The sequence below is a fragment of the Ammospiza caudacuta genome, chromosome 4, assembly GCF_027887145.1.
Source record: "Ammospiza caudacuta isolate bAmmCau1 chromosome 4, bAmmCau1.pri, whole genome shotgun sequence".
NCBI classification, from domain to species: Eukaryota; Metazoa; Chordata; class Aves; order Passeriformes; family Passerellidae; genus Ammospiza; species Ammospiza caudacuta.
The window spans coordinates 17598083-17612251 of NC_080596.1; the positions used below are offsets into that span (position 1 = coordinate 17598083).

General features: G+C 38.9%; 1 protein-coding gene across 4 annotated transcripts in view; it reads right to left on the reverse strand.

Moving 5' to 3' along the window:
• CCSER1 (coiled-coil serine rich protein 1) overlaps nucleotides 1-14169 on the reverse strand; it is a 603756-nt gene that overhangs the window by 532193 nt on the left and 57394 nt on the right. For all 4 annotated transcript variants that reach the window (XM_058803928.1, XM_058803929.1, XM_058803930.1 and 1 more), the window contains exons 2-3: nucleotides 3841-5199; nucleotides 814-1001 (exon numbers count right to left, since the gene is read on the reverse strand). In XM_058803928.1, the coding sequence (XP_058659911.1) occupies nucleotides 814-1001; nucleotides 3841-5155 (1503 nt within the window). In that variant the 5' untranslated portion in view covers nucleotides 5156-5199. The remainder of the gene's footprint in view (nucleotides 1-813; nucleotides 1002-3840; nucleotides 5200-14169) is intronic.

A 14169-nucleotide genomic window follows, 5' to 3' on the forward strand; every position in this document is an offset into this window, starting at 1 on the left:
TATCCATATGTAATACGGGAAAAACAGGAATAATTTTACCTTCTCTCATGAGCATGCTCTCTAATCTTGTTTTAGAAGTCCTTGGTCTGTGACTGTATTACCAATAAGCATAAGCAAATCCTATCAATATGGGGACAAACTTGCTAATAGCAGTGGGTAAAAAAACTCATAGATTTCATAAACAAAACACAAAGAAGGGATCAGATTACCACCTAATCCCATCCACACTTTTCCTACTTCCCACTGTTCCTGGATTGTCACACCTTCCCATTTCCATCATTAATACGGAGCTAAACAGAAGGAAGTGCAATAGCATCAATATAGCCTAGTATTTAAACAAACACAGATCTGCCTAACAGCTTGGGTCTAGGAACCCAAAAAAGGTTCACATGCCTGAGTCAGGGTTACCCAATATGTTAGGGCATAACTCCATCTGCATAATGCTTTGTATACCCACATGAAACAGCATCTTTAAATATCATCACGTTCTTTCTGGCTCTGAAAAATCACGTCATTCACTGATATTTGCATGCAAACTTCCCGCAAAAAACAGAGAAACACGAAAAGCTCCAAGCACTAGCAAAACACTAGAATATGTCAGCAAGAAACTCTTCAGAAAGTAGACAAACCTTTTGCAGCACTCCACCCTGCAAAAAAATACTTTTAATATCTGAAGCTGAGCCTGGATCACATTTTGGAAGCCTGAGACAGCTCCTGCCCTCTTTATTACTGTTCTATGTGAAGTCACTGCTTCTCACTATAGCTACGCCAATCAGAGAAAAACAAACTTATGGATGTGGGAATAAAACTCACCATGCTGTTCATTTTGGAAGAGGACGAGCTTGCTCTCTGCTTCCTTAGGCTGTTAAGCTCTTCTGTATTTCCATCCTTTGGTTTTATGATCAGCCGGCTGCCCCCAGCAGTGCCTTCTGAAGAAGACCTCAGGCGTTTCTCAACAAATCTGCCCTCCCGGTACGGACTGAGGCTGTTGGCAACATCAACTACAAAGACAGAAGCAAACAGCAATTGCTACAGGGAACTGCTCTCTACAAGTATTTTCTGTGGTGGGATAGGATGTAAGAAAATAAAGGTAGTGCAGAAGGGAGTCTCACACCTGAGGAGTTGCAGCTGTACTGATCACCAAAGATTAGGAACAGCCCTGCCCTTAACAGGCCACAGCTGTGTCCAGTAAGAAGACGAGTGCTACAAAAGAGTGGGTTAGCTGGGTGAGGAGAGTTGGAGTTTGTTGGCTGTGATGTGAAGAAAAAGGGAGTCAGTGCTGCGAAGAGATGACCATGAGAAATCACCAAGAAGGTATGAGAACTTTTGCAATAAGATGACAACAATTTTCTTCATCAGAACACTGCTTTGCTTGAAATAATTACACTGAAATTACATGAGAAATGTTCTGTGAAAATCAGACCACGCTTACCTAGATTAAGATGTCACCTGGGCCCGCAGTTCAGCCCCAATGATAGGCATGCTCAGCACACCACAGCCCAGTCCAGGGCTCCTCATAGAGTCCAGAGAGTCTTTGCTCGACCCTTTTCTTTCTCCCTTCATCACAGTAAAATCTACCAGAGAAATTATCACTTGCCCAGTGGTGCCAAAACCCAACCTTGCCTAGACCCCCAAGGTCAAGTAAGTCCAGGTAGTGAAGTACCAGGCGATAACTTTGTTACCCCTGCATAAGACAGGGATGCACATTAGACAGATTTCCATTTCTGTTCAGCATTCCTAACTTAGACTTACACCTGCACCTTCCATCAGCCTGCAGTCAGTGGGCAAAATCCCAGTCCAGTTAAAACAGTAACACATCAGAAAAAAAGTATAGTTTGACATGCTAGGGCAAATTTAGAGATAGAGACAGATAAAAGAGTAGTAGCATAATAAATGTCACATATACAGAAAATCTTACCTTCTTTTGCATTTTGCAAGAGAAGAGACATTTTCCCTTAAGGTTCTCAAAAAAATCCATATCACATAAAAATACATAAAGGTATATGAAGAAATACATGACACATCAAACCTGCTCATACATTAATGTCACATTTACAATGCTATCTATAATGATATCAGCTATGAGACCAGGTACAGAAAATATCTATTACCAAAGAAAATGCACAGAAGTATTTTGTATTCACATCTAGATTTAAATACTATTTTAGAAAACTAAATGTTCAAACCAGTCTGTTTGCAACAGGTGTAACTGCTTATAACCATATCTTACTGATGGCCATGTAAGCTTTTCCTGTATTTGACTCAGTTCATATGGCACAATTTTGTCTTATTTTCACTGGTTCCTTTGTACGCCTGGGGAATTGCTAATTGGAAATACATTCTTCACAACACCAGGAAAAAAAACGTATTTTGAACAGCACTAAAAGAACAGAACAATTAATCAACAACTTTTATATAGTGCAATATTAGCTCTAGTGTTTCTGTGAACCTGAATCCAATTTACAAAAACATCTGTATCACAATTTCAACTCCCTTTAGCTGCTTTACTGAAATACAGACTAAATATCAAATTACCAATACATGAGTTTGAAATGCAGGCAGTATTTCTAAACATCCCTCCAAGCTGCTCACTTAGTGCTCTGCAGTACACTTTTGCAAGACAGATTTTGAAACAAGAGCTACTTACAGGTGGGACAATGTGGCAAGGAAGACAAACTGAGTGCTCAGGACCAGTAATATAGATAAATGGGAATATTTTTTCCCCAAAGTGACTGGCATTCTGAGTGAAAGAGGAGCCCTCTGGTGAAAGCTAATTCAGTGGATTAATATGACTTTCTATTGCCATTTACGTACAAGATATCCAACTAAGCCGAGCAGTGACTAATAATTCAAAATGCAAGATTGCTTTTGATTGCTTATAATCCACATGGCTAGATAAACAACCAAGCAAAATGATGGGTGTGAATTTATATGAGTTTATACTTAGAATCATTCATCTTCTAATACAATCACTACAAATGCTGTCTTGTTAACTCTCAAATTTTGGCTCACCACATGGATCCTCAGGATTAAGCAAGAAAGCACCAGTCATTAAGCTGGCTTGAGAAAATCAACTGTCAGAGATAAATGTCTTCTGACAGGTGTCCTTCACTCAAGGGCCTGGTGTCTTATTTATCTGTATCTCTATAGACTGGGATTTGTAGGCAAAGTCTTTCCACTTAATCTTGTTAGTATTTCCAAATAACTCTGCATAAACTAAAAACCCAGTGTGAAATTTAAATGGTAATTGACTTCCTCAGTTTGACAGATGACAAAATGAGAATTTGGACACTTATTTCAGATGGAAGCAGAAACAGGACATTTCATACTTTGACAAAATATCCACTTTGAGCTACTCCATAACATCAGTTGAATAGAGAAAGCAAGGCTATAAAATTCTAAACCCAGATCAATATAAAAAAAACTGTATTATTTCCCAGAATCAGACTACAAGAACATTTATTTCTCTGGTGACATTTTCATCCCAAATTATGCAACCCCAAGGCTTAAGTCCAAAATTCCCATGTCTCAAGGAATCATAGCTTCAGCCTCTAACACGAGCTGGGAATCAGTACTTGCATTCTTAATTCATTTTCTATTAAGCAAAGCACAGACACAAACAGCACTTATGGGTGTTTGTAAACTCTAAAACACAAACTCAAAGAAATCACAGACTTTGCCTTTAATTCCTGCAGTTCTGGAGGAGGACACAATTTGTACTTTCTGAACTTCATAGTTAACACTTGCAATTCCAGAAAACATTCTATGACAAAACAATCATTATAGAAGAAATGAGGCTAGCCCACCCAAACTCAAAAATGAAAAAACCATGAAACATACCTTTAGAATGGTTTGATTCATAACCCTGTTGTATTTTAAAGGACTGAGGTTCAGAACATGGAACTCCATTAGACTCCACTACAGGAATTGCGTTTCTCATGTGCTTGGATGGAGTGCTATCATCTCTGCTGCCACTCAACCCCCGTGCCTTTGGAGAGAGTGTCACTGGTTCTTCATTACACTCTAACATCAAGGTTTCTAAATGTGCATTTTCTGAGTTATTTTTTTCTATGTGCCTGGCATCATTAATATGCAGTCCATTGGTTTGCAACAGTACTTTTGTTTGATTAGCAACTGAGGTTTTGAATAAGGTACTGGACTCCACACTGCACGAGCTTGCGTGACTCGCAGGAGACACGCCAGCAGAATGGCCAGCACTTTGCACAGTATCTCTCTCCCTCGCAGGAGCAGCAGCAGGATTAAAGAAGACCTGAGAGGCAGAGACATCGTGGCCAAAATCTTCTGCGAGCAGCGCCCCAGGCCCACTGCTGGGCAGGGCATCAGCCTCTGACACGGAGTCCTCGGTGAGAGCGATGAAGTCCGAGGGGGTCTGGGCGGCTGTGAGGTCAGCCGAGAGCAGCGGGGACTGCAGGGAGCTGCCCATGCACTCCGTCGTCTCAGCCGAGCACGGAGGAGACGACTTGGCCATCACAGGCTCGCTCTCCACGTAGGAATTAACTTCCAGCAGGCACCTGGGCTGCTGCACAGAGGAAACCGACTGACTCTCTGAAACTGGTTTGGAAAATTTGTAGTGTGATGAAAAAGACTTAGTGAGAAGTTTTCGTGTGGACTGTTTGACAGAGTATCGGCTCCGCTCTTCTGCAAAGCCCGAATCATCACCCTCATTTTTCCCAGAGCTTATGCAATTGATAAAGACATTCTTATTAGCTGAGGGCTCCTTTCCCTTTTCAAAATCATCTGTCAAAGACCTTGTTATCTTCTTGTTACGTGAACTGCCAAAGCCAACTGAATGCCTTCCTCTGCTTTTTATGTGCTCGTCTAAGCTGAGTTTGTGAAAAGTGCTAAGGGAAGACTGGGCACCATTTGAGATGTTAACATTTTGACTTGCTGAATCAGGCTTCTGCTCACTCCCTTTCTTGTTATGGAAGCTAATGGAAGGGGTGCGGAAAATGCTCCGGCGCTTTCCTGTGCTCCCTGAGCTGGAGTTGGTGCTGGATGGGGAGGAGGTGTGGACACCAATGGCATTGGCAGAAGAAGGCGAGGAAGGAAGGGAGTCGTGTCTCCGGCTAACACTTCTCCTGAATATTGGCAACCGAGATACAAGAGTCGAGCGTCTGGATCCCGAGTCCCCCATCAGGGCACCAAGGGTCCGTGGTTCTTCACAGCCAATAGAATAACCTGGGATGACAGAAAAACAAAGGGATGGGGGAAAGAAGATAAATTATTCAGCCTCAAAGACCACGCAAACAGATTTGTCAGTCAGCCTAAATACATGAGATGTCAACATCAATTTGTTGCATGCACATTACTGAAGGCTTCTAGCATTTCAAAGTGATATTCAAAAGCCAGTACTGAAAACTGAGCAAACATGTCACTTAAAATATTCTACCAACAAAAGATACAATCTTATATACAATATCATACAGTATTTTATACTGTTACACTGGCTAATGATGTAAAATCTAAATGCCAAGAGATAGACAAATATATCGCCCAAACATCCTTGTTTTTAAGTTCTTATAAAGTGTAAGCACTCTTAGAAGACAGTTGATTTTTCATGATCTGAGTAGAAAAAGTCATTATTTTGAATTTCCAAATACTCAGATTTTTGCATGAAAGAAGATGATCTCAATTTTTCAATCTTCACAGAACTTCCAGTTGGATTTCAATTACTTTATGTGCTTCTGTTAAAGGCTGTATCACTTTGCAGTACAGAAAATGATGGCATTGCAGTCCAGCCAAAATATCCAACACCAAAAATTCTTCCTAAAGAACTGTAAGTTCAAGGAATTTACTGTCAAAATATGGGATCATGTTTCTAGATTTGAACTGTCATGTTTCTTTTGAACACTTCTTTGGAATTCTCTCACAGCCTATTTGCTTATAATTAGCTAATTTTTCATGGTTTTTGAAATTAGGGAGAAGTACTTCCATGCACAGACACTTGGCCTTTTTTTATAAATATTTAAGCAAAACTTATTTTGATCAGCACCACAGATGTACTGGAAGAATATTAATCTCTGGAACATATACCAGTTCTATCTCCTTTTTGTTCTCATTATAATAAACTACCACTGTGAAAGACAGGACCACAGAGAGATAGCAATAAAAAAATATAATCACAGGAACATGTGAGGCTGTAGGAATTATGCCCCTATGTAACTTCCTGAGCTATTAGTATTCAGCACATGAAAATAAACCCCAAGTCAGCTGTCCAGACAATGTTTGCATGCCAAGTTGCAAAAACAAAGTAATACATCTAATGAGCAATTTAATATGTGTTATGTGGCTCAGCAAGTACCTGTGAGGAATGTATATATTTAGGCAGTGTATACATACACACAAATATACATAAATGGAAACAGAAAATATTTAAGTATTAATAAAACTACATATATGTTTTGTAACTGTGAAAGAAAGGGTACAAGTTCAAACAAAGACTGTTTCTGACTAGAGACTGACCTGCACTTTTCTGCTGGTAACATTTTTTTTAAATGCTAGTACAATTCCGCTCTGAACATGCAGTGCCAAGCAGCCACACTATTCACAAGCACCAGGAATCAATAAGCAATTTTGTAGTTCAGGATGAGAAAAACAGCTTGGGAATAGTCACTAATTGCAAGAAGTCACTGGTGATCTCTGATGGCAAGCTAAAGCCTGACCTAGACAACGCCCAGGTTCTGTGACTGACAACTCAATAGAATTCAGAAAAAAAATAGAAAAACTTTACCAGAAAAACTTTACTTTCACCAGTGAACAGAAGCACAGCCAGCTGTCCCATTTCACTGACAGGTAGGAAAGTTTGCATTTAGCTGGCGTTAACCCAGCTTGTTCACCTGTCCACAACTCTGCCTACCAAAAATGGGCTTTTCAAAGCCACATCAAACTCTTCCTCCCTCCCCTTCAAGCATCTCTGGCTTCTTTAACCACTTCAAGACCATAACTGTGTTGGGATTTCTTTGCTGTAGTGAATCTCTACCTGCAGGCTTACTGGTACACATAAGCACACACAAGATTTTTAGAGATTGTGAGGACTCTTTCCTCTATTTTAGGGAGAGATCTTAATTGCTGAAAAAAAAGCACTTTAGAATGCGGTTTTACAATATCAGTAGATTCAAAATGTATTTTAAACTACCTTAAACCCCTGTAGGCATTTTATGGGTGTATGAAACATTTGCTGCTGCTTTTCTCTCTCCTGCCCACAGCTTAAATTGACACTTCACTGAAGAACAAGCCATCCTAGTTTACAACTACAAAATTTTCCAACCTGAGAGCAGAAGGAAGCAGAAAACTGAGCAAAAAGCACAGTCTGTAACTTGCACTGTGAATACAAAGACTGTGTCTAAATAATAAGAGATTATTCCTAAGGACTGACCCTGAATAAACATAGCCTTGACCTTCCAGGTGGTAATAAATTTTAATAGAATACATTGCCTCTAACAGAAGATAACAAAACAGCATTTATTCAGTTGATTCCTCCTTTCCTGTCTCTTGAAGGAAGAACACAAATAAACTGTCAGCATTCCTCTAATTGTCTAAGCAGCAGAAATAGGAAGTACAATACACTCTTCTTTCTAGGTCTACAATAGCTCTCAGATAATATTTCTTTAAAAACACACTATTGTGCAAATATACCTGTATATTTGCATGCCTATGTGCATACACTGTTTGAATGCTGTGAATGTTCTAGTAATATTTTAATTATTCATTACTTAATAGAATCATATACAATTTACATACACACACATTTTGCACTGTTAACCTGCCAAAGTTTAGCATTAAGTTAAAATGACAACTTTTCTACTTGCAACACAAGGAAAAAAAACAAGCATTTCAAGATAGCAATACTTTCAGATACTACTGAAGCAGCACTACTGAAGTCTGATCTTCCATTAATTTTTTGTTTACAGCAGAGGAGTTATAAACTGCCATATATGTCCTGTTATGACTAACATAGGAGGTGTTTCCTTTCAGACTCCACATTTAACATGAGTGTTTGAACTTGCAACTTTACAGTAGTAACCCTTACAGAGTGAAATTCACTCCAGCTACATCTTCTCTGCAAAACCATTAGTTTTTTTTATCTAAAATCCTTGTCCCTATGGGCATCATTCTTAAAACCTTCAACAGAGGCAAAAGAGAAGAGCAGAGAAAGACACCTTTGTTTAGGCTCCTTGTTTAGGACAAAATATGCTAGCACATAATGAGAATACTCAAGAAAACAGGCACACTATTCTATATGGAGGTTTGAATCTTGATCAAATACACAGCCATTACTTTGTAATACTTTCAAGTTCCAAAGTCCAGTTTCTACTGAAACTGAAGTGTTTACTCAGTGCTGAACAAGACAGACAATTTTTGCTTTTTATGGAATGGATTTTTGATGCATATTCTTGCAGCTGGCATTACACAAGACAGGTTTTCATATAATGACAGAAAATGACAAAGCTGCTTTGAAAACAATTGCAGGCAGAATAATAGTGGATTATTTCAGAATCTTCTCTTCCTCAAGAGCTAAGCTACAGCTCAGAGTTTCTGAGCTCCTGTTCTCAGACCAATAGAAATGAGAAACCAAGTGTGAGCAAAATATTTCCCCTCTTAACAGAAATTTGAAAAGTTAATCAGATGGAAATGCTGGTCTGCACCAAGACATTGCAAAATGCAAATTACTCTCAAAAATATCTTAATGTCACATATTTAATTGCCAGAGAAGACCAAGATGTTTTTTATATTTTGGCCTATTCTTTCCCCATGAGAGATCTCTGGATGAACCATCCAGCTCATGTTGTAATATCAGGTCTTTATCTAGCCTACAGAAGTTGTCTGACTATAAAAAACACATAGGGTAAAATTATACAGGCACCTCTGTATTCTATATGTCTCTTGTCAAATGAGACAAATTGCTCAACTCTCAGACAGTGAATGTAACTGCGGGGAAAAAACCACAAGTTTTAAGACGAGCAAAATTGTCAAAACATTACACCAATATCTCCAAAGAAATATACTCCATCAATTCACCAGCTGAAAAATAAAATGCAGTACTTTTTATTTCAGCTTCTGCCCAGCAGCTACTCTCACAAGTAGGCCAGAACTCAGTGCCTTCAATAAACAACAATTCCTTGTGCTTCTGGTTTTAAACCCCAGCAGATGGAGCCATGGATCTACTTTCTCAATAATTGCTTATATGAAAAAGCAACAGTCTGTGCCTTTTACATTTCTTATTGCCTTTGAGGCAAAATTTAAGAATTGAAATTATTTGTGAATGTTACCATTATCATAATTACAAGTACACACCAAAAGACAATATGTGTTTATTCAACACTGTAGTGTGTAGGAGAATGCAAACATTCCCTTCATAAATAAACCAAACCTGCTACTACCTCTCAATACTTTCTAAACAAAGCTTTCCTAAAGAGGTTCTCCTTAAAGATGCAGAATTCCTAGAAATATTAAACAACATCTTCCAAACAAGAAACAAAACTGAATTAGCTATCAAAGTTTAAACTGGGAGATGACATGACACATAGCTGAAACACCTCAAACCTTAAATCAGAGCAGAATATCAGTAAGCATCTGGAAGATTTTTAGGCTTCTCTCATAGTTTAAGGATAATGATACATTTTCTTTATTGCTTAGAACTGGGAACTGTTCAATAAAAAAGAACACACAGGACTAAGATGCGCACCTTACATTCTGAAAATCCTGCCTCCATCCCTCACCACGCAGCAGAAGGCAAGGACCACCTCACAGACACAGTCTCTATAGACCAGCTGGCTCCAACCTTACACAGAAATTAAATTTGCCCCAGGATACTAAAAATACCCACAAAACTACATGAAAATAAATGTTTTTAAATGTCGGTGTGTCAACAGAAGTCCTGACGCAGCAGATACACTTGTAAGGACCAGTCCCTTAGTCCATGGGGTAACATTATAGCCTGTGGCTCCCACCTAAATTGTTAAGCTCCCATCATTTGGATTCCATCACTGTATTGTCCTCAGCATTTAAGCATTACTGCCTTCAATAAAGTTCTAATATTATTTGTCTCTCTAGGACATTTGTGACTTGACCTGCACAGCTCCCAGAGGTCACTGTGTGAGATCAAGCCTGTCCATGAGCACAATGTAGGAGTCTAAAAAAGCCATTAAAAATCAGTTTACATTTAAAACAAAAGCAAACAAACAAACACCAGATAAATACTCAGGGCTTTAGCAGTTACCAAGGACAATGTAACCGAATTAATAGGATCTCACTGAAAAAAACAGCAAAGCCAAATGCCTGAACAGTAGAAGGCATTAGCGAGCAAAGGGGGGGGGGGGGGGGGGGGGGGGGGGGGTTCAAATTCAAAGGCACTATCTAGGAAAGCAGGATGCTGTGATCCTAAAAAAATCTGGGTTTTCAAATTAAATGAGTGAAGCTCCTCCCGATACATAACAGCTCCACTTGCTTTTGTGAATAACACACTTCTCTTTTCCTTCCCTATGCATGTAACCCTTGCAGCGTGGTACAGAGCTATAGTGCAGTCTGTGGAACAGCACAATTTTGTAAAGTCCTACCATGTCCACACTTGCTTGGAGATCAGTTTTTCTGAACAGTTTTTATAAACAACTGAAGAGCACCTAACACAGGGCACCAGACCTTTAAAAGTTATGTATGGCTACATATGCACACATGTACAACTCGAGTCTTATTCCCCTCTGCACTGAAAAACTAATTGGGCAAAAAAAGCTTTTATATATCTAGGAACAGCTTTTATAAAGCTGGAAAACAAAACAAAAACACTAAAAAAAAAAAAAAAAAAACAAAACCAAGAATCCAAACACTGTTACCCTAAGGCAAGAGAAGATATTTCTTTCAGTTTCCTGCATTCTGCAGCTCCGACCTACCTTTATTTTCAAATCCTCCTGTGCTCTCAGGAAATGAGAGAAGAAACAAGCAGATAAATTTGCAATAAAGAAGTCTGAAGCTACACAAATACATCAAAAGCCCATCTCCCATTTTGACAAGTCTTGTACCAGCTGAAGACAGTGATTTCATATATCAATAACTACTATTCCCAGTGTTGTGATTAAATTATAAGTGCAATAATCATTCAAAGACAACAACTGTAGGTAAGTCATCTATATATCCCCTTTTGACTTTAAGTTAGCCAGAAGAAAAACATAAGACAAGTCACACACAACTCATTCTATCATTTATTATCACTAGGTATGTAAATTTATCCCATTTCTACCATGTGAACTGTGGCTGTAATAAAGGAGAACCAGGGTAACTGATCTTTAGAAACCTAGAGGCCACAGTTGTCTCACATTTGAGCCACCCCCTACTTCAAACGTCTCTGTATCACAGCAAAGGTTATCTCAAAGAACTTCAGTATAATATACAAAATAACACAAGAGAACCAATATTATTCTTAGTTTTTACATACACCCAGCAGCCAGTTGCTCTTCAGTAAGAGCTAGGATAAGCTACAAAAAACTGCTAGCAAAAAACTGATTGTGTGAAGATCAACTAACACCCATTCAACAATCAGACATAGGAAAGGTCAGAACTGGGCTAAGGACTATACCACAGTGAAGAAGCAGTCCCATTCATGTTTTGGTGTGTTGTGTTGCTTTTCCAACAGAGAAGAAGCCATCCCTCTCTCACCTCTGTCACTCATCTGGATTCTGGAGAAGTGTACATTGCATTTCTTACAGCATCTGGTATTCACAATATTTAACAGTTTAATTAGAAACAGTCACAAGTATAAGTAATAACCTGGAAATGCAAGCATCAAAGAGCATGAGCTTGCTTTGTGATTCAAATGCCATGGCATCAACTTCCCCAAATACGCTTACATCCAATGAATTATTCACTTTTAACAAGTGAAGTGGATTTACACAGATCCCTGAGTACACATGGAAGTTATACCATGAAGGGACAAAGAGAAATGGACTAATTTTGAGACATCTTGGGTGGACACAGAGATAGCAGTCTAGGGACTGAGAAGGATTCAACAGGATGCCATCCTTCTTCCCTCATATTTTTCTCTCCTCTCATCCCTGTTCTTGATGGCCACAATTGTGTTTTTACAGTGCTGAGAGAGCAGAAAAGCATGTTCAAGCAACATTTTAAGGAAAATAATTATATTTGGACTTCACAGTAAATAATAGCATTTAGTCATAAACACAGGATGTGTTTATACATAGACAGCAATTTTACTTTTGGCTGTGCTTTATTTTAACTAAAAGAGAAAAGCAACCTACAGACAATCAAGGCTATTTTTTTCTTTCATGCATGAAAAATAGGTGTAAGATGCCTACTAGGGCACATTGAAAAACAGCAGATCTAGCATTTGCCTCAGCCCAGGACATAAAAAGAGGAAGAGAATTCTTGCCAGCTATTTGCTCTGGAATTTGAGTGGAACAGATCACCGCTGCAGAAGACAGTTGGTATTCTCACGAGGAAAATACTCAGAATAACACAGCCCTAGCTCTGTGCTGTTCAGTGCATAAAAATTGTTGGCAGAGTGAAGCAAAGCACCAATACTGACTACTACTCCCAAAGGCATTCAAAGCATCTCTATCAGTGCTGCCTCCCCCCATCGCACCCAAAAAAACCCAAAACCACAAAAACAATTCAAAAATCAAACAGCTTCCTGAAAATATTCTGCTGTCTCACAAGACAGCAAGACATCATAAGGGACTCTAAAGCATAACCCATTTGATTTGCACAGTTAGTAGTCCAAGTTCAGCTTTAATGTGCTCCTTCTTAAATCTGCTTCTCTTGCTCACTTCAAGCAACCACCTCACAACTGTCTCAGCACTGGGCAGTCCCAGCAGAGCTGCAAGTCTTTGTTCAGTGCTCTCTCTCTATTCCTCTTACCTTCCTGAATCACAGCTCCAATGTCAGCAGCAATTTACTTTTTATTATAAAAGCTTCCTGCACATTTCCCAGCCTGGCTCCTTTTCAGTCTCAAGTGTCACTGCCTCTGCTGTGTATATGGCAACCACAGTGACAACAAGGGCTGGGATCATTTATTACCTCTGTCACTGGTTCAGTGTGTGACCTTAATGTCACATTAAAAAGGACCAAATCCTCATCTGCTGTAAATTCAACAGGCTCCAATGAAGTGGATCATGCTGATTTAAACCATTTGGCCTTTCATCCTTATAAGCCTCAAACATCCCATCTGCAATTCTTCATGAACTCTTGCAAAAGCACCACTTGGACGTGCATGATCCAATCACTCCCAGCACACAAACTCGTAATTTAAGCAGATGGAAAAAAGGTTTTCTGTCTTTTTTTTTATATGCTGACCAAGGACAGAATCCCTTCATGGATTACAATGAAAATTAATAAAACCTTAGCAAATTAATCTTGCAGTTCTGAAGAGCCATATACCTGTACTCCATTCCAGCTTCTCCCTATGTGTCTGCTTAAAGCTATGTTAAAAACAGAGCACTGAGACAGACAGATCCATGGTTTATCTCACATCCTCACAGCCAAAAAGACAGGGTGCTAAAAATTCTTACAAGGGATTCACTGTGTTTACGTCCCATTGAAGTCAACAGGACCAATCATGTCTTGAAAGAAGTATGTGCTTTTGAGTGAAAGGATTTTAAAAATACAATGTATCTGCAGCTATTATTATTTATTAAATAAACTGTGAAAACTTTGCCTAACACTAGGCAGTTTAATTTACAGATTGGCCTTTGATCAACAAAAAGGTAACTGTAGTATATCACTGTTACAGCTGTTGACTGCATTACCACAAAATAACATAACAGCTCTTTTCCAAATGTCTCTAAGTTCAACAGAAAAGAACAATTCCTAACTCAAGCCTGGAGAGAAATCTGGTGCTGCAAAATGAACTCATAACACTCAGACTGATGATTCAGATTGACTGAAAACTTCCAGGCAAACTACTCCCAGCTTACTAACTCTAATGAAAGAGAACCACATGATTCCTGTTCCCTGCAGTTTTTACCACATATAAGATGTGTGCCTCATGGGGATGCATATTAAATACATTCATAATTACTATCCTCAATACTGTGTAATTTCATTATTTTAATTGCAAACTAACTGCTTGCATTTCTTTATATGCTAATGTACTCCACTGGACACTGCTTATAAGAAGAATACATTTTTAGGAATCAAACA